Genomic DNA, 26,804 nt, shown 5'->3' with positions numbered 1-26,804 from the left:
TCTCACACTCACACTCACACTCACACTCACACTCACTCTCTCTCACACTCTCTCACACTCTCTTTCTCTCTCTCTCTCTCTCTCTCTCTCTCTCTCACACTCTCACTCTCACACTCTCACTCTCACACTCTCACACTCTCTCTTTCTCTCTCTTTCTCTCTCTTTCTCTCTCTCTCTCACTCTCACACTCTCACTCTCACACTCTCTCACACTCTCTCACTCACTCACTCACACTCACTCTCTCTCTCTCTCTCACTCACTCACTCACTCACTCACTCACTCACTCACTCTCTCACTCTCTCACTCTCACTCTCACTCTCACTCTCTCACTCTCTCACTCTCTCTCACTCTCTCTCACTCTCTCTCACTCTCTCTCACTCTCTCTCACTCTCTCTCACTCTCTCTCACTCTCTCTCACTCTCTCTCACTCTCTCTCACTCTCTCTCACTCTCTCACTCTCTCTCACACTCTCACTCTCACTCTGTGTACAAATCCGGTGCGGGAGCAGAAGGACCTGCGAGTGCATGTGCACAAATTGTCGAGGGCAGCAGGGCAGGTTAAGCAAACTATAAATAAGGTACACAGGATCCTGGACTTTATAAATAGAGGCACAGAGTACAAAAGCCAAGGAGGTTATGGTGAATCTTTATGAAACACTGGTTTGGCCTCAGTTGGGAGTATTGTATCCAATTCTTGGCACCATGCTTTAGAAAGGATGTGAAGAATTCGAGATGATGCAAAAAAGATCTGAGAATGGTTCCAGGGATGAGGAACATAGTTATTTGGCTAGATTGGGAAAGCTGTAGCTGTTTTTCTGTGAGAATAGAAGGTTGTCTGGCCAGAGTAAACTAGGAGAAACTGGTTTGAATTGGCAGAAGGGTCAAGAACTAGAGGACACCAGTTTATGGGTTTTGGCAAAAAAAAACAACAGTGACATGAGGAAAAACTTTTACAGCGAGTGGTTTGGATTTGAAAGTGGAGGAGGCAGATTCAATTGTGGCTTTCAAAAGGGAATTGGATATTAATCTAAGGAGGAGAAAGGCAGGGGATTTTGGGACTACCTGAGTTGATCTTGCAGAGAGCCAGTGTGGACATGGTGGATTGAATGACCAACGCCTTTGCTGAAACTATTGTGAATCGAAAAAACTATTTGTTTCAAATGGGAACTTGAAAATTGAACAGCTTCTAATCTCATGGTAACCTGTTTTAGTGAAGTGTGTGTGCCTATCTGTGTGTCTGTCTGTGTGCGTGCCTGTCTGTGTGCATGTGTGTGTGCGTATTTGTTTTCCCTGCCCCCCAGTTCTCTCTGTCTGTACCCCTCATAATTTTGTAGACCTCTATCAAGTCGCCACTCAACCTCTGTCGTTCCAGTGAGAACAAACCAAGTTTATTCAACCTCTACTCATAGCTAATGCCCTCCATACCAGGCAACATCCTGGTGAATCTCTTCTGCGCCCTTTTCTAAAGCCTCCACATCCTTCTGGTAGTGTGGTAACCAGAATTGAACACTCTACTCCCAAGTGTGGTCTAACTAAGGTTCTATACAGCTGCAACATGACTTGCCAATTTCTATACTCAATGCCCCGGCCAATGAAGGCAAGCATGCCATAAGCCTTCTTGACTACCTTCTCCACCTGTGTTGCCCCTTTCAGTGATCTGTGGACCTGTACACCTAGATCTCTCTGACTGTCAATACTCTTGAGGATTCTACCATTCACTGTATATATCCTACCTGCGTTAGACCTTCCAAAATGCATGATCTCACATTTGTCCAGATTAAACTCCATCTGCTATCTCTCCGTCCAAGTCTCCAAACGATCTAAAATCCTGCTGTATACTCTGACAGTCCTCATCACTATCCGCAATTCCACCAACCTTTGTGTCGTCTGCAAACTTACTAATCAGACCAGTTACATTTCCTCCACATCATTTATATATACTATGAAGAGCAAAGGTCCCAGCACTGATCCCCGCTAGTCACAGCCCTCCAATCAGAAAAGCACCCTTCCATAGCACTATACCTAGCCAGTTCTGTATCCATCTTGCCAGCTCACATCTGATCCTGTGTGACTTCACCTTTTGTATCAGCCTGCCATGAGGGACCTTGTCAAAGGCCTTACTGAAGTCCATATAGACAACATCCACTGCCTTACTTGCATCAATCACCTTTGTGACCTCCTCAAAGAACTCTTATCAAGTTAGTGAGACAAGACCTACCCTTCAAAAACCGTGGTGCCTCTCGCTAATACGTCCATTTGCTTCCAAATGGGAGAAGATGATGTCTCCAAGAATTCTCACCAGCAATTTCCTGATATATGACAGATGCTGTCAGACCGACTGAGATTGTCCAGTATTTTCTGTTTCAGGTTCCAGCATCCACAGTAATTTGCTTTTGCCTATCTAAGAACAAAGAAAAGTACAGCACAGGCCAGGCCCTTCGGCCCTCCAGGCCTGCTCCGACCATGCTGCCCGCCTAAACTAAACTCTTCTACACTTCCGGGGTCCATATCCCTCTATTCCCAACGTATTCCTGTATTTGTCAACATGCCCCTTAAACGTCACTATCGTCTCTGCTTCCACCACCACCTCCGGCAGCAAGTTCCAGGCACCCACAACCCTCGGTGTAAAAAAAAACTTACCTCATACATGTCCTCTAAACCTTGCCCCTCGCACCTTAAACCTATGCCCCCTACAATTGACCCCTCCACCCTGGGAAAACGTCTCTGACTATCCACTCTGTCTATGCCCCTCATAATTTTGTAGACCTCTATCAGGTCGCCCCTCAACCTCCTTTGTTCCAGTGAGAACAAACCAAGTTTATTCAATCCCTCCTTGAATCACATTTTCCAGCACTTGAAGTGCCATAGCACACAAGGTTACAGTGCAAGTGCTCATCTAAAAAATAAAGCAATTGCCCAAGCAAAAGGGTAAAACATACAGAAAGTAGGGCAGCACAGTGGTTAGCATTGCTGCCTATGGCATTGAGGACCTGGGTTCGAATCCCGGCCCTGGGTGACTGTCCGTGTCGAGTTTGCACATTGTCCCCATGTCTGCGTGGGTTTCGCCCCCACAACCCAAAAGATGTGCAGGATAAGTAGATTGGCCATGCTAAATTGCCCCTTAATTGGAAAAAAAAATTCAATTTATTTTTAAAAAGTGCATATAGTATGTGTGTTCCATCTGGTGAGTCAAAGCAAGTCCTAGAGAATGACAGATAATGAGAACAAGGCATCCAGCGCTCAGTCCCAATTTTAAAGTTATGTATTCTCTCAAATTTATATTTCCATAATATATTCCGATGTACATATAATGATGGAACGGTTTCTGTAAACTGGTCACATTGTAATTACATCCTCACACCAATCATGCTACTGAGAGCCTCCACTCACATGGTGTAATTGTAGTGTGAGAAGTTTATACTCTTCAGGGACGTGGAGATCGAAATGTAGTGGAATTGTTGACAGAAAGGCCGAGTACATATTTTTAATGTATATAAATAAAATTAACTGATCAAAATGTGAAACTATTATAAACTGTTATTTTCCGAATTGAAGAGTAATAGGCACTGAAAGCACGTTAAGCAATGTTGATCAGAGCATGTTTGCTCATAACAATAATAAATTGTATTTATCGAGCACATTTAATGTAAAGAAGTACTCCCAAGGCATCGGATTGATAATTCTAAATTTTCAGTCCGGAGGTCATTATCAGTTGAACACCAGATAACTTCAAAGAACCTTTTATTTACCACGGGGCTGCTGCACAAGTGTAACTGAGTTACAGCAAGTGAAAAGCAATTTTTTCTTAGTTACAGTTGACTATATATTATTACAAAACCCCTCAAGCCTTTCAATCATTAGTCATACAATTAGCTCATTAAACCCCTCCTTCATGTAATCATTTCTTCCCATCATTAGTAATACAGTTAGTTCACAAGTTTCATAGTATAGCTATTCTTTATCGAAAGTCCTGAGGAGTGAAGTTCTCACAAACAGTTAGACTTCCATGGATAGTTCACAGGCTTTCCAGACAGCCAAGGCCGTGATAACGCCTTCTCACAGAAGCGATTCATTTTAAAATGCACGTACACATTTTGCACAAACTTGACATTCCATTTCCCATCAAGCTCGGATTTTTAACTTGACCAAACTCTCATTCCATTTCCTATTAAGCTCTGATTCTAACTTGAGCCAAACTCTCAGGATATTTTATATAGATGAAAGACAATTGGCTGGAATTGAAGTTAGGATGCATTATTGAAAACATGGTTAGAGGAATGGTTTGAAAAAGTTCCAGACATAAGAATTTCAGACAACACGAGTGAGGCATTTGTAGCCTCTGCTACAAATTATGTGGCAAGGAAGTGGGTTGCTCAGAAAGATGGGAGTCCGAGAAAGAATAAATGAGAACGAACAAAGGGATTGAAGAGAGTGCAGGTGTAGGGCGACGGCTAGGTAGGTCTTTTGGCATAGTGGTCGAGTCGTTATCTCTGGGTCAGATCCCACTTTGTGTTCATAATATGGCCAAACAGGTTGATCAACATGCAAATCCTTCCAATGTACCTCATTGCAGGCGGTAAAGCACAGGAGGGTTTCCTGGTCAGCCAAGCTGCAGAAGGCAATGGCAAACCACTTCCGTACTCTGCCAATCAGAATCATGGGCCATTTCAATATAGGTCCATGGTCACCGACTTCGGGCAGGACACGTGAAGAAGGGTGAGGACTAGGATCTTAAACATATATTTGAGAGACAGGTAGCCAGTGTTGGTCAGCACGAACAGGATAGCATAAAGATGAAGATGACTTACAAGTAGGGCGTATGCACTGCAGATGAAAAGAGGCCAGGGAGAAAAGTGTTGCTGCAGTCTTGTCATGAAGAACAAAAAGATGCATCAAAGTTCTAGCAGTAAAATGACTGAGCAAAAAAAAAAAGTTAGAGAGCAGCAAAGTAAGTGGCGATAGTGACAGATTACAGGATTTAGCTGAAGATCAAAGCGGACAGGGAGCCAGTGGAAAGTCTGGTTCAACCCAGAAATATTGCCTACGGTGGGGGTGACTTTGGTCCAACCAATAGTGACACGGATGACATTGTAACTCAAACCAATATTTGGTGACTGGCAATTTAGCTGATAGCATAAAGGGTCCTGGCATCCGCGCATGATCAGCATGCATGTGAAAACCGACCCTTGCTTGTGGAGGGAGTGCTGAGCAGCACGGTGACACAGTGGCTAGCACTGCTGCCTCACAGCACCAAGGACCCGGGTTCAATTCCGGCCCTGGGCGACTGTGTGGAGTTTGCACTTGGTACAGACTTGATGGGCCAAATGGTCTCCTGCATAGTAGGGATTCTATGATTATAACTATATGTACAGTAGCCGTCAACGATGCACAATGAGGGCAGCACGGTGGCACAGTGGTCAGCATTGTTGCCTACGGCGCTGAGGACCCGGGTTCGAATCCCGGCCCTGGGTCACTGTCGTGTGGAGTTTGCACATTCTCCCTGTGTCTGCGTGGGTTTCGCCCCCACAACCCAAAAGATGTGCAGGATAGGTGGATTGGCCATACTAAATTGCCCCTTAATTGGAAAAAATAATTGGGTATGCTAAATTTATTTAAAAAAACAATGCACAAGGAACTAGATTGAGAAGCATTTGTGGCTCATTTTCCACGAGCCCCACAAACACACACGTATACATACTACAATAATAAAATTAGCTCTTGCCCATCATCCAAGAATAATTAAGATCGCATGGATCGGTAGTTAGATTTGAATCACGTCAAAACCATACGTCATAGATTTACATAGAATTTACCTGTGCAGAAGGAGGCCATTCGGCCCATCAAGTCTGCACCGGTTCCTGGAAAGAGCACCCTATCCAAGATTAACATCACCACCCTATCCCCATAACCCAGTAACCCCACCCAACACTAAGGGCAATTTTGGACACTAAGGGCAATTTATCATGGCCAATCCACCTAACCTGCACATCTTTGGACTGTGGGAGGAAACCAGAGCACCCGGAGGAAACCCACGCACACACTGGGAGGATGTGCAGACTCCGCACAGTGACCCAAGCAGGGATCGAACCTGAGTTCCTGGAGCTGTGAAGCGATTGTGCTATCCACAATGCTACCGTGCTGCCCCCAAAAAATGAAATACATTGACTTCAGAAGTGCAATTCCAGTAAATCTAGAACCAAAAAAAAGTGAATCCTGTTGCATACCAACACTTTTGCTGCCAATGGATTTTCAATCAGAGTCATACATTGAATCTGTTCTGTGATTTAGTTCAAATTAGCATTGAGTTGATGTGATTATATAATACAATTTGCAGTTCCTTCATTCTTTACTGGAATTAATATAAATTAATTTTAAAAACATAAGATTTCTGATATGTTTACACTGCAACTGGGCATGGCACGCTGGGGCAGTGGTTATCAAGATTACAACCTAGATGTACTGTCTTTTAACTTTCTGCCTAGCTTCCTGAATTCCTACTGCAGGACCGCATGCTCCTTCCTGCCTGTGTCGTTAGCACCAATATGTACAATGACCTCTCGCTGTGCCACGTGCCAGTGAAGCTAGAAATAGGAAGATAGAGCAGCTAAACACGTGGCTAAACAGCTGGTGTAGGAGGGAGAGATTCCGCTATCTGGACCACTGGGAGCTCTTCCGGGGCAGGGGTGACCTGTATAATGACGGGTTGCATCTAAACTGGAGAGGCACAAATTATAAAAGATCTGTAGCGGGACAGGTGCCAGAACCATGCGGTCTGTGAGGAGCTGCCATTGGTTACACTTGCTGCAGATGTAGTCGACCGGAACGCTGGAAGTGTCACAGATCTGTCACAGTTGGAGCACTGCACCCTGCTGAGTGGCATTTATGCACTAATTAATGAATTTAAAATAAACACTTGAATTATTGTTGGATTGAGTTACAATTAACTATTTGGCCCTGACGCTAGATGATGTTTACTCCCACTCTCCACCGAATTACCTCACTGCACCAAATTCCCAAGTTCCAATTCCCACTCTGGATGTGTCTCACTCACTCAGGCTGTGTCTCTTTCACCTGCCAGCATCTTGGCTGTTCATTTTCCTCCATCCATGTGAAAATGCTATGTTTGGTGTCAATGGGTGCAAAAATGTGGAAGTATTCCATTCTTGAACATCTGTTTTCCGCAAAGAATGTGACTTCAATCTGTGACATAAGCATTCAGCTTGGGAACAAATAAAATTTGATATTAGCAAGTGGAGGGAAAGAAAGGCACAATGTCCCACAAATCTGTGACAAGTTGAGTGTGATTTTTGGACTAGTTTGACCAACGTATGTTCATATTGTCAGTATACCACCTGGAATGAAGTTGCCTAAAATGAATTCATTTGATTTGGGATCTAGTCAATAAAGTGGATTGATGTAGTAGTGAAGGGCATATCACGGGACTTGTGGGTGTAACTTTCCAAAAGGCCGTGTTAATTTTTTTGGTCTGTCCTATTTGCCAAGTCATTAGAATAGAGTCACTCTCTTACTGAGTAATTTCTGGCATTAAAGGAAAGAACCATGGAAATTAAATTGGAAATATAAACGGAAGCTTTGGAAAGAAGCTCTGTAGGAAGAGGAAGGTTCAGAGAAGTTACGCTGCGTCTAATCCCAAAGTGATTTTGGAAACCCACCGCAAGCCAATATGTTTGGCAGTGAGCATATAGAGGAATGGATGAAAGAAATACAAGTACATTTGTTCAGGCCCAAATAAACATCTCTAATACTACAGCTGTGAAAAATTAAAATGTTTATAATGTAGCTGTAATATTTGACGAGATATGTTCTGAGCTAGGCACCTGCTTCAATTTGGTCCTGATGCATTGATCCAGAAGTTCACGTTTCACATTTGTACATTTGTAGATTGATCAGCACTTTTAATGAGTTGCTTGACATATCATATGCACGGTGCTTAGAAGCAACTGTTTCTTGTGAGTATTGATGCGTACATGCCAGTGTTAGGCCTGCGAATGTGATTTTAAATTAGCTGGATTTTGAGAAGTGACTGCAGAGGATTTGGGATTTTTGTTTATGGTTCTGTAAAGCTTTTTAAAAAAATAAATTTAGAGTACCCAATTCATTTTTTTCCAATTAAGGGGCAATTTAGCGTGGCCAATCTACCTAACCTGCACATCTTTGGGTTGTGGGGGTGAAACCCACGCAAACACGGGGAGAATGTGCAAACTCCACACGGACAGTGACCCAGGGCCGGGATCGAACCTGGAACCTCGGCGCAGTGAGGCAGCAGGGCTAACCCACTGCGCCACCGTGCTGCCCTTGGTTCTGTAAAGCTGATCAACATTGACAGACATTGTCATAAGGGATCCTTAGTCAGTTTCATATAATGCTATATTGTTGATGGAGGAAACGTGGACCTGGAATGGAATGTACTGCTTCCTGATCCCTTTCCTTCGGTGTTATCAAGTGGAGTATAAGGGCATAAAGAGGTTTTATTAATGTCACACCACAGCAGAGGTCTATTGCTGCGGCTAATAAGTACTAATTTGGTCAGGAGATATATTTAGCCGACTATGAAGTGTGTTTGTATTGGACTGTGTAATCGGACACCTTTCATCGCCTTGTGACTAGACTCTTTGTACACTGTCAAAGTTAAAATGTTCAGTTTAGTCTAACAGCAACAAGTACTATACCGTATTTCAGATCTATTACAGGAGACTGACAGTTATTAGTCCACTCAGTAATTCACAACTTGTGTGGCCTTGTTGCTGTTTAAAAGTATACTGCAGCGGTTATCTGCCCCGCTGCTTTTAGTTGCAGAAAGTGTGTTTCAATTAGTTATACAGCAATCCAACTTTTTAAAAAATATATTTTTATTCAAATTTTTGTCAAAACACAATTTTTGCATAACCATACGCAACAATTAACAGAACAAAGAGGGAAGAAAAAAATGTTAACCGTATGTACAAAGAAAGGAACGATACAACGTAATGATTCCCTCCGCCGGATGCTGCTGCTGACCGTTACTGCTCTCCTGGAAAGTCAAGGAACGGCTGCCACCTCCGAGAGAACCCCGCCATGGACCCCCTCAAGGCAAATTTTATTTTCTCGAGACTGAGAAACCCAGCCATGTTACTAACCTAGGTCTCTACACTCGGGCTTTGAGTCCCTCCATATTAAAAGGATCCGTCTCCAGGCTACCAGGGAGGCAAAGGCCAATATGTCAGCCTCTTTCGCTTCCTGAACTCCCGGATCATCTGACACACCAAGGATCGCTATCTCTGGACTCGGCACCACCCGCGTGTCTAAGATCTTGGACATTGCCGTAACAAATCCCTGCTAGAATCCCTTAAGAGCCGGCATGCCCAGAACATATGGACATGATCTGCAGGGCTTTCCGCACACCTCGGACATTTATCCTCAATCCTAAAGAGCTTGCTCATCCTGGTTGCCGTCATGTGTGCCCGGTGGACCACCTTAAACTGGACTAAGCTAAGCCTGGCGCATGATGAGGAGGAATTGACCCTGTTTACGGCATCCGTCCACAGGCCCACATCCAGCTCCTCACCTAGCTCCTCCTCCCATTTGCCCTTAAGCTCCTCCACTGGGGCTTCCTCCACCTCCTGAGATTGCCGGTAAATGTCCGAAACCTTCCCCATCCCAACCCAGGTGCTGGAGACCACCCTATCCTGTATCCTGCATGGAGGTAGCAGCGGAAATGATACCACCTGCTTTTTCAGAAAGGCGCGTACCTGAAAGTATCTGAAAGTGTTTCCAGGGGGCAAACTGAAGTTCTCCTCCAGTGTTTTCAGGCTGGGGAAGGTCCCGTTTATGAACAGGTCCCCCATCCTTTTAATGCCTGCCCGATGCCAGCTTTGAAACCCTCAGTCTATCCTGCCCGGGACAAATCTGGGATTGTTGCTTATCGGGGTCCAGACTGAGGCTCCCTCCACCTCCCTGTTACCTTCTCCACTGACCCCAGATCTTAAATGCCGCCGCCACCACCGGACTAGAGGAGTAGCGGGTCGGCAAGAACAGCAAGAGGCACCTCCCTCGGCTAGAGATAGCGGGATCATGTCCCACCTTTTGAAGTCCCCCTCCATCTGCTCAACCAGCCGACATAGATTAAGCTTGTGGAGGGCATCCCACTTTCGAGCCACCTGTATCCCTAGGTATCGAAAGCTCTTCTCGACCAATTTCAGCGGAAGCTCGCCCAGTCCCTTTTCCTGCCCCTTAGCTTGGATCATGACCATCTCGCTTTTCTTCTCGTTTAGTTTGTACCCCGAGAAATTGCCAAAGTCCCTCAGAATCTGCATGACCTCCCCCATCCCCTCCAGTGGGTCCGACATATAGAGGAGCGGGTCATCCACAGAAAGCAAGACCCGACGCTCCCCCCCCCCCGCCCGCCACTTCTTTGAAGTCCGCAGCGCTATAGCCAGCGGCTCTATCGCAAGGGCGAATAATAACGGGGAGAGGGGGCACCCCTGCCTTGTCCCCCGGTGGATCCTAAAGAATTCCAACCTCGCCCTGTTCGTGCACACACTTGCCTCTGAGGCCTGGTAAAGTAGCTGGACCCAACCTATGAACACCTCACCGAATCCGAACCTTCTTAGCGCTTCCCACAGGTGCCCCCATTCCACCTGGTCAAAGGCTTTCTCCGCATCCATTGCCGACACCACTTCTGCGTCCCCTCCTCTGAGGGCATCATGATGATGTTTAAGAACCTCTGTACATTGGAGTTCAATTGCCTGCTCTTGATGAAGCCTGACTGATCCTCCCCTATCACCCCAAGGACACAATCCTCAATCCTAGCAGCTAAGATCTTGGCCAGAAGTTTGGCATCTACATTCAGGAGCGATTTCTGTCTATAAGATCCACACTGTAGCGGATCTTTCTCTCGTTTGAGGATGGGGTCCCTCTCTCTTTGGCCTCATTGAAGGTCCTTAGCAGGAGGGGGCACAGCAGTTCTGAAAATTTCTTGTAGAATTCGACAGAGTAGCCGTCCGGCCCCGGGGCTTTTCCCAACTTCATGTCCCCTAAACTCTCCATCTCCTCCAGCTCTATCGGGGCCCCCAGTCCCTCCACCAGATCCTCTTCCATCTTTGGGCACCTCAGTTGGTCCATAAATTGCTTCATTTCTCTCCCCCCCCCCCCCCCCCCCCCCAAAAAAACTCATGCAATTTACCGTAAAATGCCCTAAAGATTTTGTTCACCACCTCTGGGTCTATGACCGTGTTGCCCTCTTTATCCTGTACTTCCCTGCTTCACTGGCCGCCTCCCTCTTGCGAAGTTGGTGGGCCAGCATTCTACTCGCTTTCTCTACGTATTCGTAGACAGCCCTTTTGGCTTTCCTCAGCAGTGCTACTGCCTTTCCAGTGGTCAGCAGGTCCAATTCCGCCTGCAGCCTCTGGCGCTCTTTCAGTAGCCCCGTCTCGGGGGTCTCCGCGTAGCACCTGTCTACTCTGAGTATCTCCCCGACTAGCCTTTCTCCCTCCGCTCTTTCTTTCTTCTCTCTGAGACCTGATAGAGATCAACTCCCCTCTGATAACTTGCCTTCAGCGTGGACGTCGCTAATCCCAAATCCCCGAGTCAAGCACTCGCTTGACACTGGCTCTCCCTCCATTATGCTTCCGTGAGTCAGCTGACCCCGGCCGCTCCGGCCTCTGTCTCCGATTACTCAGGTGCCTCATTTTGCCCCACCCCCAAAATCCCAAATGGAAAGCCCAACTTATCAGCTTCAACAGCCCCCAAAGAACATTTTCCGTCCCCTCCCCCCAGCGAAACAAACAGCCAACCCCAGGCGCAAACCTGGCCCCATCAAAGACACTGCCCCAGCTGCCAGGAGAGCAACCCTACGTGTAAGGCGCCACTCCTCCCTCTGCGGCTGAGTTATGCAAAAGCCGAAAACATGGCCGACGAAACAGGGAACAAACAAAAATAAGAGGAGACAATATAATGTCGCTGCCTCCGGCTACTCCGGAATTACCATCCCCACCAGAGTAACCTCCCAGTGCGGCTGTCCTTTAGTTCGAGTCCAACTTTTCTTGCTTGATGAAATTCCACGCCTCATCCGGTGTATCAAAGTAATGGTGACGATCTTGATACGTGACCCACAGCCTCGCCGGATGCAGCAGCCGGAACTTCACCTCTTTTGCTGTGGAGAGCCGCCTTAGCCTGGTTGAATCCAGCGCGCCTCTTGGCCAGTTCTGCTCTCGGGTCTTGGTAGATGCGGATTACGCTGTTCTCCCACCTGCAGCTCCGCTCCTCTTTAGCCCATCGCAGGACTCGTTCCTTATCTGAGAATCTGTGGAACCATACCATCATGGCCCTCGGCGGTTCATTCGTTTTGGGCTTCCTTGCAAGGACTCTGTGCATCCCATCCAGTTCCAAAGGCCGAAGAATGCCTCTGGCCCCATCAGGGACCCCAATAACGTGGTCATAAATGCCCTCGCGTCCGACCCCTCCACACCCTCAGGTACGCCCAGAATGCGCAAGTTCTGCCTCCTGGACCTTGTGTAGGGTGTCATGAGCCTCCACCCTGACGGCCAGGCCCAGTATCTCGTCTTCGTTATCCGAGACCTTTTTCTCAATCTCCTTGATCACCTTCTCCTGCATTTTCTGGGTCTCAACCATTTTCTCCATAGAGGCCTTCATTGGGGCCAGCATCTCCTTTTTCAGGTCAGCAAAGCAGCTTCTAAGAAACTCCTGCTGTTCCCGCGACCACTGGGCCCATGCTGCCTGATCCAAGCCGGCTGCCATTTTCTGATCCCGCGCACGTTCCTGCCGCTTCTCACTGGTCGTTTGTTTGGCCATCCTGCTCCTGGTCCCCTCCATACACTGCTGTGGGGAGCCTTCTAGCGCTGTTTGCCCGCCAGTTTGCGTCGAGAAGGGACCGTCAAAGCTCCTTGAAAGGGCCCATTAGTCCCTTAGCGGCGGGAACTGCCGAAAACGCAACCTACTCGCGCATGGCCACCACGGGAAGCCTTCTTTAATTTACTTAAATACTTTTCTTCTCTTTCTCTCGGGGAGGTTGGTGAACTTGGTGTTCCTGATCTGGCTGTCTGGATCTGAGCTCCGCATTGGCCCAGCTTGTGCCCCGCTTGAACTTGCCTGAGCCACACTTATCGGCACCTCTGCTCCCTCACCACAATGTTCGGGGCCCCAAACTCCACGGCCAGTTTTTCTGCTGAGGACATCTGATTTCTTTCTAAAATAAAAAGGTTCCCTTCGATTGGGCAGATATGCTCGAAGTGTCGGAGCCTGCGCAGGATCCACCTGAGATGCGGCCGTCACTCCATGCCGCCGCACCGGAAGTCCCAGAAATCCAGCTTTTTAATGAAGATCATGCGACTGTAGCTGTAGAACAGAGTGAATCCTGGTACAATTATTATTGTTAAATTTTCCTTGCTTTTGCATATATAAACTTATAATTCAGTTGGTAACAGTCTTGTCTCGGAGTTAGATGACTGTGGGCTTGAACTTATGATATTCACTGCAGTATTGAGAGTGCTGTATTGTCAGGGGCGCAACCCTTTAGATGAGATATTAAGCTAAGTCCTGAATCTTCGTTTGAATGATACTAGTGAGATCTTTGAAGAAGGTAAGGGGCTTTACTTGGTGGCATAGTAAACATCTTTCGAACAATCTGAAAATCATTAACTGATAACTTGCCTGCTCAATAGTTTGTGGGATGTTTACTGTATACATTTAGTAGCATAGTTGCTAATTTAGCAGGTGGAACTGCGCTTCAAAGAAATTTATTGTTTATGAACCTCTTTGAGATATGATGAGGTATTATGTAAGTATGTATCTATGTTTGATTCCATATTTTCAATCTCCTCTCCACCCGTTAAATCGGCTCGAATGAAATTTTGTAATTGTACTTGCCTGTACATGTTATTTTCAAACATTATTAATAGCAATAGGTCAGGTGCAAGATATGATATTTGTTCCTTATCTCCTCATTTTGTGCTGGTCTTCCTTCCTCCCATATGGTATCATAAACTGGAACACTGCTGACCTGTAATTTCAATTTTGCACATCCTCCGTTTTCAAAGTCAATACAGCCAATGGTTATTTATTGTGGTGTGATTGTCCTGTTCTGTAGCACATGTCCGAATTGTGTTAAGCTTTGGTGTGTTGTGCTGATTTGCTTTTGAACATGCAAAACTGACCTAAAGTTGACCAGTCATTTTAAAGCAAGCTGCAGTTTTCATTTTTGAGCTTCAGAGACCAATAACGGCCTAGCTACCTTGTGGCATCCTCATTGATAATGGAGCGAATCGGTCAGCAGATAGTGTACAGAACAACCATTTATGCTGAATGACCTACTCTTAACTGTGACGTGAATGGCTTTTGGAGAATAGCCGCTGTTTGGATTTCTAAATGATCGCCAGTATTTTGTGTTCTCATTCATGACTTACATAGAAACATACATAGAAAATGGAAGCAGGAGGAGGCCATTCGGCCCTTCGTGCCTGCTCCACCATTCATTATAATCATGGCTGGCTGATGATCAAGTTCAGTAACCCAATTCCACTTCTTCCTTCACCCCCCCCCCCCCCCCCCCCCCCCCCCCCCACCCCCAAAATATCTCTTGATCCCTTTACCCACAAGAGCAATATCTAATTCCTTCAAGAAAGCACAACAGTGCCTATACTTCCTCAGGAAACTAAGGAAATTCGGCATGTCCACATTAACCCTTACCAACTTTTACAGATGCACTATAGAGAGCATCCTATCTGGCTGCATCACAGCCTGGTATGGCAACTGCTCGGCCCAGGACCGCAAGGAACTTCAGAGAGTCGTGAATACCGCCCAGTCCATCACACTAACCTGCCTCCCATCCATTGATTCCATCTACACCTCCCGCTGCTGGGGGAAAGCAGGCAGCATAATCAAGGATCCCTCCCACCCGGCTTACTCACTTTTCCAACTTCTTCCATCGGGCAGGAGATTCAGAAGTCTGAGAACACGCACGAACAGACTCAAAAACAGCTTCTTCCCCACTGTCACCAGACTCCTAAATGACCCTCTTATGGACTGACCTCATTAACACTACACCCATGTATGCTTCATCCGATGCCAATGCTTATGTAGTTACATTGTATATATGGTGTTGCCCTATTATGTATTCTCATGTATTTTCTTGAATTCTGTTCAATTCCCTTTTCTTCCCATGTACTGAATGATCTGTTGAGCTGCTTGCAGAAAAATACTTTTCACTGTACCTCGGTACACGTGACAATAAACAAATCCAATCCAAATTTTGAAATTACGCAACATTTTGACCTCGGCTACCTTTTTGTGTAGTGAATTCCACAGATTCACCACTCCGGGTGAAGAAATTTCTCCTCACCTCAGCCCTAAAAGTTTATTCCTTATCCTCAAACTATGACCCCTAGTTCTGGACTCCCCCACCCTCTGGAACATTCTTTCTGAGTCTACCCTGTCTAATCCTGTTAGAATTTTATAACTTTCTATGAGATCCGCTCTCACGCTTCTAAACTCCAATGAATATAATCCTAACTGATTTAGTCTCTCCTCATAAGACAGTCCTGCCATCTCAGGCATCAGCCTGGTAAACCTTTGCTACACTCCCTCCATAACAAGAACATCCCCCCCTCCGATAAGGACACCTAACTGCATGCAATACTCCAGGTGTGGCCTCATCAATGCCCTATACAATTGCAGTAAAACATCTCTATTCCTTTACTCAAATTGTCTCACTATGAAGGCCAAAATACCTTCTTTACTGCCCGCTCTACCTGCGCACTTACTTTTAGTGACTAATACACGAGGATACTAAGGTTTCATTGAGTGTTCACCTCTCTCAATTTACACCCATTCAAATAATCACCTTCCTATTCTTGCTACCGAAGCGGATAACCTCCGATTTATCCACGTTATACTGCACCTGCCATGCTTATGCCATTCACTCAGCCTGTCCAAATCCTGCTGAAGCATCTCTCCATCCTCCTCGCAGCTCTCCCTTCCAACTTTGCATCATCTCCAAATTTGGAGATAATACATTTAGTTCCCTCTTCCAAATCATTAATATATAATGTGAACAGTTGGGGCCATAGCTCAGATCCCTGCGGCACCCCACTGGTCACTGCCTGCCATTCGGAAAAGACCCATTCATTCCAACCCTGTCTGCTAATCGGTCTTTTATCCATCTCCAGACACTACCAGTAATCCCATGCGCTTTATCTTTACATAGTAATCTGTGCGAGACCTTGTTGATTCTGAAAGAAATAAACCACATCCACTGGTTCTCCTGGTCAACTCTGCGAGTTGCATCTTCAAAGAATTCTAGTAGATTTGACAAGCATGGTTTCCTTTTCGTAAACCAATGCTGACTTTGATTATACCATTGCTTTTGGATTCTAGCAACTTCCTAGGCTCACTGGTCTGTTGTTCCCTGTTTTCTCTCTACTTCCCTTTTTGAATAGTGGGGTTATATTAGCTACCCTCAAATCTGTAGTAACCATTCTAGAGTCCAAATAATTTTGGAAAATAACCACCAATGGATCTGCTACTTCTAGGACCACTTAGTACTCTGGTATGAAGATTATCAGACCCTGAAGATTTATCTGCCTTCAATCCCATTGATTTCCCCAAAACTATTTCTCTACTAACACAATTTCCTCACTGGAACTTGTGTTCTCAGAAACTTCTGGTACATTATTCAACTCTTCCTTTGTGAAGATAGCAGCAAAGTTCCTCAGCAATTTCTTTGTTCCTCGTTATGAATTTCCTCACTTCTGACTGTAAAGGGCCTACATTTGTTTTTATCAATCCTTTTCTCTTTACGTACCTATAGAAAAGCTTTCTGTGGCTAAATGTCTAACATGTTTGTAAAATCTTGTTCATTCTTCGAGGCATAGATTATCATAGAATTTACAGTGCCAAAGGAGGCCATTCAGCCCATCGAGTCTGCACCGGCTCTTGGAAAGAGCACCCTACCCAAGGTCAATGCCTCCATCCTATCCCCATAACCCAGTAACCCCACCCAACACCTAAGGGCAATTTTGGACACTAAGGGCAATTTATCATGGCCAATCCACCTAACCTGTACATCTTTGGACTGTGGGAGGAAACCGGAGCACCCGGAGGAAACCCACAATCTATCTGCAGGGTAGGTTGATTGGCAATGCTAAATTGCCCCTTAATGGAAAAAATTAATTGGGTACTCTAAATTTTAAAAACAAATCACCACCAGTCAGCTCTCTCCTCCCAAGGGGAAAGCAGCCTATGGTCATCTGATTCTATGGTGACTTAAAAAAGTTGGATATCAAAACTCCTAGCTGAAACCGTCGCTACTCATTTGAGATGTGTTTTCTGATTATGGACAAATTGCCGTAATGTACTTGCTTAATTACTCCCAATTCTCACCGTGTAAAAGAATTAATGCAAATACTAATTTTTGGTGTGTAATCCATTCTGTTGGGCTGCCCAACACTTCTGAAATCAGTCACTCTAAACTGACCGTTGTACTGTGCAGCTTTCATAAATACCTTTGGCGAGGTCACTCTCTTCCCACTTGAGGTCAAATACACTAGCAGGAGGTAGAAAAAACGATTGCTGTATTGCTAAGAAAAGCAATGGCTGCCATTTCCCTTTCATTGGCTTATTGCTGCCTTAGCAGCTGTAGAATTGTATTTTGTAGACTCGCGCGCTCTCTCTCGCGCTCTCTCTCGCTCGCGCTCTCTCTCTCTCGCGCGCTCTCTCTCTCTCGCGCGCTCTCTCTCTCTCTCGCGCGCTCTCTCTCTCTCGCGCGCTCTCTCTCTCTCGCGCGCTCTCTCTCTCTCGCGCGCTCTCTCTCTCTCGCGCGCTCTCTCTCTCTCGCGCGCTCTCTCTCTCTCGCGCGCTCTCTCTCTCTCGCGCGCTCTCTCTCTCTCGCGCGCTCTCTCTCTCTCGCGCGCTCTCTCTCTCTCGCGCGCTCTCTCTCTCGCGCGCTCTCTCTCTCGCGCGCTCTCTCTCTCGCGCGCTCTCTCTCGCGCGCTCTCTCTCTCTCGCGCGCTCTCTCTCTCTCGCGCGCTCTCTCTCTCTCGCGCGCTCTCTCTCTCTCGCGCTCTCTCTCTTGCTCTCTCTCTCGCTCTCGCTCTCTCTCTCCCCGCCCCCCAACGTATTTGAATTGCAGATGGCCCTTAACGGAATGTAACGCTTATCAGCTTAATTTCCTTGGTATCTACAGAGAAACAATGGTTATTCCATACAGGTACACTGCTGAGAAATCCAACCAAGCGGGCACAAATTTGGCGGCACAATGGCCTGACACCTGAGCCAGATTTAGCTTCAACTTTGGTCCTTCGGTTTGTTCTTGAAAATGAGAGGTCACTCTTGCTTGCTTCTTTGAATAAAGTGCCCTTAAGAGGCCGCAATATTTTTACCTGAGCACACTGTTTAAATGGGAACAAATTTAAACTCTACCTTTTCTCCATTCCATGTTTTGCAGGGTGGGACAAGCATTCATATGGTTACCATGGAGACGATGGACATTCTTTCTGCTCTTCAGGTACAGGGCAACCATACGGTCCCACTTTCACCACTGGAGATGTAATTGGGTGCTGTGTTAACCTCATAAATAACACCTGCTTCTACACAAAGAATGGCCACAGCCTCGGTAAGCCATTACCTACCACTTGCAAGCCTGTTGGAATGAAATGTGATTAAGGGAGTCAATCACATAGGGTTTACTTTATAATTCAAAACAAGTTGGATGTTGAATATTTTTGCAAATCATGCTGCATTTTCTCTTCTATTCTATTTGCAGTAAACATGTCTTTTTAACTTGCATGAACAATGCAAGTTTCTACTTGTTGAATCCTTCACTGCTTTCTAATACAAGGTGTAATACAATGAGTATATCCACTGGTTCAGTGATTGTGACTGGAAAATGTCTGATCAGATCATCTCAACCTAGATAGGGATGGCACAGGGGCAGCATGGTACAGTGGTTGGCACTGCTACCTTACCGTGCCAGTGACCCGTAGTTCAATTCCAGCCTTGGGTGACTGTGGAGTTTGCACTTTCTCCTCATGGTTTAAGTGGGTTTCCTCCGAGTGCTCTGGTTTTCCTCCCACAGTCCAAGATGTGCAGGTTAGGTGGATTGGCCATGTTAAAAAAAAAATGCCCCTTAGTGTCCAAAAGATTAGGTGTGGTTACTCAGGGATAGGGTGGGGATTGGGCCGAGTTAGGTTGCTCTTTCCAAGGGTCGGTGCAGACTCAATGGCCGAATGGCCTCCTTCTGCAGGGATTCTATAATAGTGACGATAGTACAGATGGTCTCAGTACAATATGGGTTGAAGGGGGAAGAGGAGAAAGTCTGCTGCAGTTCCTGCTCATGCTGGCCATCCCGTTGTATCTTGTGTGTCGCTTTCTATAAATTGCCACTGTACAGATAGAATCTGATGACGTTGACAACTTTGCACAGTCAAATAGTCTGCCATTTTTTCCATTGTTCTTTCATGGGATGTGGGTGTCACTGGGAAGGCCAACATCTGTTGCTCGTCTTTATTGTTCTTGAACTAAGTGACTTGCTGGGACATAACGGGGAGCAATAACGAGTCAACCATATTGCTGTGGATCTAGAGTCACATGTAAACCAAACTAAGTAAAGATGGCAGATTTCCTTCCTTAAAGGACAATGAGTGAACCAGATTTTTTTTTTGCAGCAATCAGTAATGATTTCATGGTCATCATTACGGTGACTAGCTGCTTTTTATTCCAGGTTTATTAACGGAATTCAAACTCTACCAGTTGCCATGGTGGGATTTGAACCCATGTCCCCAGAATATTACATGGGCCTCTGGATTACTAGTCCAGTGATATTCCCACTTCTCCCCATTGAGCCAATACGCCTTGTATAAATTTGTGCTTGAAAGGTGGGCAGTTGGGCAAGGTGGATTGATATCATTGCTGTCAGAAGTGGAGAGGTGGAGGGGGATTGGCAAAATGTTTTTGAAAGTAAGTATTGGCAGTGCTTTCATTTGCCTGGCAGATCATTTTGGCCAGCCAAACTTAGAATGCTTTTTGAATTTTACCCAAGTATTTTGAGAGAACATAAGAACTAGGAGCAGGAGTAGGCCATCTGGCCCCTCGAGCCTGCTCTGCCATTCAATGAGATCATGGCTGATCTTTTGTGTACTCAGCTCCACTTTCCAGCCCAAACACCATAACCCTTCATCCCTTTATTCTTCAAAAAACTATCTATCTTTATCTTAAAACCACTTAATGAAGGATCCTCAACTGCTTCACTGGGCAAGGAATTCCATAGATTCACATTCCTTTGGGTGAAGAAGTTCCTCCTAAACTCAGTCCTAAATATACTTCCCCTTATATTGAGGCTATGCCCCCTTAGTTCTGCTTTCACCCGCCAGTGGAAACAACCTGCCCGCATTTATCCTATCTATTCCCTTCATAATTTTATATGTTTCTATAAGATCCCACGTCCTCTTTCTAAATTCCAATGAGCCTTCCTGTCCATGGAGGAAGGAAACTCTACCTGCTCTGCCACCTATGCCAGAAACACATCTCCATTGGACCACAGATTGGCAGTAGAATTGTTCCTTCTACACATGAGCACTTTATTCAGTGTCGCAGGCAGAAATCGGCAGTCATTTACACTGGAAATCCTACCAATCAATAAATCATGCTCTACAATCCCCACAACCCCATCTAATCTGCACACCCCCTGGACAGTAAGAGCAATTTAACATGACCAATCCACCTAATCTGCACATTTTTGGATTGTGGGAGGAAACCAGAGCACCAGGAGGAAACCCACGCAGACACCCGAGGCCGAAATTGAACCTGGGTCCCTGGTGCTGTGAGGCAGTAGTGCCAACCACTGTGCCACTATACATATCCCTAATTGTATTTTTTTTTTAATTCATTGCATGTATCTTAGACAAGAGGAAAATTCAGTTCAGTTCTCATGTTGATTTAGAAGTTCCAAATAACCTGGCAGTGGAGACCAATGCAGTGTCTGGTCCTGTAGGTTTTGTTTGCTGTGTGCTGATTAATGGGGCTGATTTACTCGAGCCAGGATTAGGCTCTGTTGTATTTGAACGTCTTAGCTGAAGCTGATTGGTACCTGAATGGCTGAGAATTTGAACCAGATGCTTGTGTGGAGTATTTGATAGAATACATCACAGTCTTGATAGAAGTTCAGGTTCAGACTGTCCCATTCCAAAGCAAAGTCAGCATTTCAGGCCACAACACCACCTAAATTTACAGAACACATCTCACATGTTAAGTGCCCTGAGCGTGATAAAGATTTATCAAATCAGATGACGTAAAGCTTGACCACAGAGGTTGGTTTTGAGGAACATCCTAAAAGGAGTGGGCAAGATGTTTGGGAAATAATTCCAGAGCTCGGAGCCAAGGCACCTGAAAGCATAGCCAACAGTGATAGAAGAGTTTAAAATCAGCGATGCACAAGAGACTAGAATTTAATGAGTGCAGCGATTCCAATGGCTCGTAGGGATGGAACGAGCTGAAGTGATGGAGCAAGACCATGGAGGGTTTTGAAGATGAGGATTTTAAAACTGAGACATTTTCAGACTGGGAGTCAGTGAAGGGCAACAAGATTTGGGGTGATTTACAATATGGCCGACAGAAATTTGGATAAGTGTAAGCTTATGTAGGATGGAAGATGGGAGACAGGCCAGGAGTAAATTGGATTAGTCAACTCTGAAGACATTGTTGAGGATGTCAAAAGAAAATGAGCTGAGGAGTCTTAAGAGTTGAGCAGTGTTGCAAAGATACAAGTTTGCAGTCTTGATAATGGTGCCAATATGTGGTTGAAAAATACTTGCCTCACCATTTTCTCCCTCCAACCACCCTTGTCCCCCACTCCAGTAGATTCACTAGTCCCACCGTGCTAAACCTCTTAACACCTTTAAAGACTTACCTGCACACAGCAGTTGGTGCCATTAAAAAGGTGCATGGTCTTTCCACTACTTTTGTTCACCACTCTGTGAATGGTTGCGCCAAGGAATTGCTGCTACAGCTCGGGTCAGGAAGAACCGGCTGCAAGGATGGAAAAAGGTAGGGCTATAATTTTTTTCAGCTGCAATCGCTCCAGTAACACCACTGACCGGAAGATCTGGTCCATATTTCCATTTCTGGAGAAAAGCTCATCCAAAAGTCATCAATATAAGATTGTCACCAAGAAACCAAATAAAGAATTTGGAAGAAACTTGTTTATCCAAAGTCAAGTGAGAATGTGGAACTTGCCATCTCAGGGAGTGGTTGGGGCGAATAGCATAGATGCATTTGCAGGGAGGCTAGAGAATGGAAAGTTGGATTGATTTGGGAGAGGAAAGATGAATTAAAGCTCAAATGGAGCTTGAAAGCCAATGGAGATCCGTTGAATGACATGTCCCCGTGCTCTATATCCTATGAAAACTCATCTTTGGGTCAAATACAAACACTGAGGTCTTACTTCGCTTAAGACAGGTGTCAGGGGTGGAAATGGTGGTAAAGAAACAAAATTAGTGTACTGAGCAAAAGACGAATGGCCTTCATCTTCCAAGTATTTTTTTGGAGGAAAGCTCTGCACATTCAGTATTTTATGTTGATCAAGTAATATGGCAAATAAGGGACAGTGGAGGGGTTCAATTAATTGCTTGTAAGAGAGAGCTGAGTGGTGTTGGCATATATGCAAGAACTTGATCTTGGGTTTTTGGATGAAATTGCCATGGGGTTATTGTTGATCAGAAGGAGAAGCAGGAACAGGAGCAAGGATAGATCCTTGGGGATTCCGGAAGTACCATTGGAAGTGATTCTCTGGCCACAATTCATTAGATAAGAATGGAACCAAGCAAGAAAATCGTGCCCAACTTAAGCATTGGATGAGAGACATTGGTTGAGGATGATTTGTTCATCTGTGCTGAAGGCTGAAGATTGGTCAAGTAGAATGAGGGATAGTTTATCATGCTAGTGTCACAACATATGTTACTATTGACTTTAACAAGGACTTTAATGGGACTACCAAAAGACTAGTTTGGAGTTATTTTCAGCTGACCTTGGTGTTCCTGTTTACCAAGGAGATGAGAGATAGCATGTTGCCTCTACAGGAACCAGCATCCCTTCATCAATCTGAATTTCTCTGTTTCTGATTAGGGTGGTAATATGCCATGAATTGTTTGCAAGCTCTATTTTTTAATGGAACAGATGTGAACAGTAGCTGCATGATGTGTAATGCAATTTGTTTATTAATGTGTCCATAGACATGCTTGGTTGAGTCTTTAGGCAAGGTTTTTCAGGGGTGCATAACCAAAGGAGTGGAGGCATAGATCAGTCACAATCTCAAGAAATGCAAAAACGACTGAAGGGGCTGTCCCTGTGTTTCTATCTTAACATAAGCTGCTCAAAAACCGGAACAAAATATTTTTTCTTCACACAATGCAAGAAAATTATAGTGTAGAATTTGGGACAAGATGTCTTTTTCCTTTGTTTCATCTCCTCCCTTCTGATTCAGTGGACCATTTGGGTTTCCTTTTTTAATTTGGGCAATCTTTTTCTTGAAATTGACAGTGAGATTTCTTGCTGAAATATATTTTTTATTATCATTGTACCCTTTTCTAATCACTGAACGTACTGTACTGAATCCAAGAACTGTTGAACACAACATTGTATCTGTTTAGCTTTTACACAGCTCCATCTGGTGATTAGGATTGAATATTCAAGCACTCAATTGGATTTTAGCAATTGCTTGAAACAAAATTACAAGACATTTAAGAATCTTAATTTGTCTACCTCGAAAGATCCTTAATTTCAGCATCAAAGTCCAGAAATTTCACTTCCATTACTTTTCCAGGAAGTCTATTCAATGAAAGCATTTATTTGTGTAAAGAAGAATTTAGTAACTCTTAAATTTGACATTTATTATGTTTTGGTCTGAATGCAAGAATGAAAATTTTAAAATTGAGGTGTTAATAAATCAGGAGCCAATGTATGCTAGTGAGCAGAGCGATGATGGGTGAATGGGAATTGGTGTGAGCTAGGATACTACATCAGAATTTTGGGTGGTCACCAGTTTATTGAGTGTAGGAGGCCAGCCAGGAAATTATTGTAATAGTTAAATCCAGAGTAACAAAAGGAAAAATGCAGTGTTGGATAATATTACAGAGCGAGATTTAGGCACTCTCGATGATTGAGATAATGGGATGAGAAGATTGACTCATAAGAGTCAAATAGGATAGCAAAATAGCAAACAATTTAGTTAATAAGCAAGATAGTAAGTAGCCAGGGAGAGAAGAGAAGCCATTGCACAAGATTCTCTGGCTATGATTATATAGTTAAGAATGGGATGAGGTGAGTGCAGTTTCACCTAGCTGTGCAACAGTGGAGAAACATTGAAGGAAAATGATGTTGGCTACTATGTTTAAAAACTTGCAGACAAGTTGAGAAAGGTGAGGAGGGATAGTTTAGTGGAAATAGCATTGAGGTGGTAGAAGATTCTCATGAACCAAATGAGCCCAGAGCATCCATGAGGGGAGATGAGAGAGAAACTTCAGGAAGATCTAAGTCCATACTTGAATACCCAAAGGGTGGTGAAACATTTCTGATACTTAATGATAGTCATTGTGGGGCCTTAACCTAGAGTAACTATTTCATTGTCTGCCATAAATTAGTTATCCTCCACATTTCTAATTGGTCAACCTCCTGCATTTCCTTTTGATAGGTCAGTAGTCCAGAGTTACATGGGAGGAATAGTCTTGTCTTCCTTGGAATATGTATAATAAGTTAAGTTATAAAACTGTTAAAAAGGATGGCAACCACTTCAGCAAGCAGTGCAGAATAGAATGATTCTTGCATTAAATTATTGATTAGAGGATCATGTTGTTTCTCAGCACTTATTGCCCTTGGATACAGCCTCGCTGGCAGTGGTACAATTTATTAGCCCCATTCGCTAAATTAAGCACAGGCCTGAATTTCATCCATTGGAGCAGAATCGGAGAGCATGACAAGTAGAAAGGAATAAGGAATCTATTGGCCTTGGCTACTGCAACTGGATGAACATGGGTGTTGTAGTTGTTGGAATGGGTTGTTTACCATCGTTTTGGGTGAGCAATTTCCAAATGCTTCACAAACCAGTGTTTCACAAGCTACCTGCATAATGCTGATTAGTTCCGATTTTAGATGTCTATAATGGAAATGCTATCAAACTGACTTTAATGAAGTCTTAGAAGACTGACAGTTAATGAAAGAAGCTGATATAGAATAACTTCCAAATAGTGCAGTATTCTTTTAATCAGGAGCTCTGCTGATATGCAACGGAGTTTGAGTGACAAACTCACCGGAATCCAATTTTTATAAATTTAGCTGTCACATCCTGTACCAGCCTTGCCGAACAGGCGCTGGAATGTGGCGACTAGGGGCTTTTCACAGTAACTTCATTTGAAGCCTACTTGTGACAATAAGCGATTTTCATTTTTTATTTCATTCATTTGTCACGCACAGAATACTTTTTTTTTAACTCATCATTGTGATACTGATGTCAAAATTCAGCACATTTGAACAAATCTTTAAAGAGCTTTATGGCCCACAATAAGAACAGCACCATCATGAGTTTATGTGACTAATATAATGTTTTCCATATTTATCATAATGAACTCTGGTAGGTAAAATAAATAATTTCTGTTTTAAATTTCTTAAATACCTTTGAAAGCTCTATGTGCAGTTACTGATATTATGTGGACGAATGCAGCAGCCACTTGTACAATATTGCTCAAACTGCAGTGAGGTAAATGACCAGTTTATGATAGGATTGGTTTATGGCAGCACGATGGCACAGAGGTTAGCATTGCTGCGTCACAGCGCCGAGGTCCCAGGTTCGATCTGGGTCACTGTTCACGTGGAGTTTTATACATTCTCTCCGTGCTTGCGTGGGTTTCGCCCCCAGAACCCAAAGATGTGCAGGCTAGGTGGATTGGTCATGCTAAATTGCCCCATAATTGGAAAAAAAAAATAATTGGGTACTCTAAAAAAAATTTCAAAATAAGAAAAGGATTGGTTTATAATAATCTTTATTATTATCACAAGTAGGCTTACAGTAACACTGCAATGAAGCTACTGTGAAAATCCTCCAGTCGCTGCACTCCAGCGCCTGTTCGGGTACACAGAGGGAAAATTCAGAACGTCCAAGTTACTAACAAGCACATCTTTTGGCAATTGTGGAGGAAACCCGATCACCAGGCGGAAACTTGTGGGAGGAAACCGGATCACCAGGTGGAAACCCACGCAGGCATCGGGAGAACGTGCAGACTCCGCACAGATAGTGACCCAAGCTGGGAATCGAACCTGGGACCTGCGCCTAAGCCAAAGCAACACTGTTTCACTGTTGGATTGGAGCTTTGACTCCCTCCTGAAATCCTAAAAGGGCAGTTTGGCCCTGGTGATCTTTATTTCTCTATTTTATTTAATTTTCTTACCAAAGGATAGCTAGGAATATATTTTGCACCTCTTTAACTCTTCACTTGAAAGCATGCAAGGATGGCCGTAGATGATGAACTACCTTCTCTATCTCCCCTCCATCAGCCAATCCACGTTTAGAAATTGCTGACCCCTATTGGGGCAGCACGGTAGATGGTGGTTAGCACAAATGCTTCACAGCTCCAGGGTCCCAGGTTCGGTTCCCGGCTGGGTCACTGTCTGTGCGGAGTCTGCACGTCCTCCCCGTGTGTGCGTGGGTTTCCTCCGGGTGCTCCGGTTTCCTCCCACAGTCCAAAGATGTGCGGGTTAGGTGGATTGGCCATGCTAAATTGCCCGTAGTGTCCTAATAAGTAAGGTTAA

General features: G+C 44.7%; 1 protein-coding gene across 4 annotated transcripts in view; it reads left to right on the top strand.

Moving 5' to 3' along the window:
- ranbp10 (RAN binding protein 10) overlaps positions 1 to 26,804 on the top strand; it is a 191,097-nt gene that overhangs the window by 105,442 nt on the left and 58,851 nt on the right. For 2 of the 4 annotated variants that reach the window (XM_038806797.1, XM_038806799.1), the window contains exon 4: positions 18,457 to 18,624. The exons of the other annotated variants lie outside the window; for them this stretch is intronic. In XM_038806797.1, the coding sequence (XP_038662725.1) occupies positions 18,457 to 18,624 (168 nt within the window). The remainder of the gene's footprint in view (positions 1 to 18,456; positions 18,625 to 26,804) is intronic. 4 annotated transcript variants of the gene reach the window in all.

The sequence above is a fragment of the Scyliorhinus canicula genome, chromosome 9, assembly GCF_902713615.1.
Source record: "Scyliorhinus canicula chromosome 9, sScyCan1.1, whole genome shotgun sequence".
Taxonomy (NCBI): Eukaryota; Metazoa; Chordata; class Chondrichthyes; order Carcharhiniformes; family Scyliorhinidae; genus Scyliorhinus; species Scyliorhinus canicula.
The sequence above is the reverse complement of the archived record's forward strand: the minus strand, read 5'-3'. Positions and strand labels throughout refer to the sequence as shown.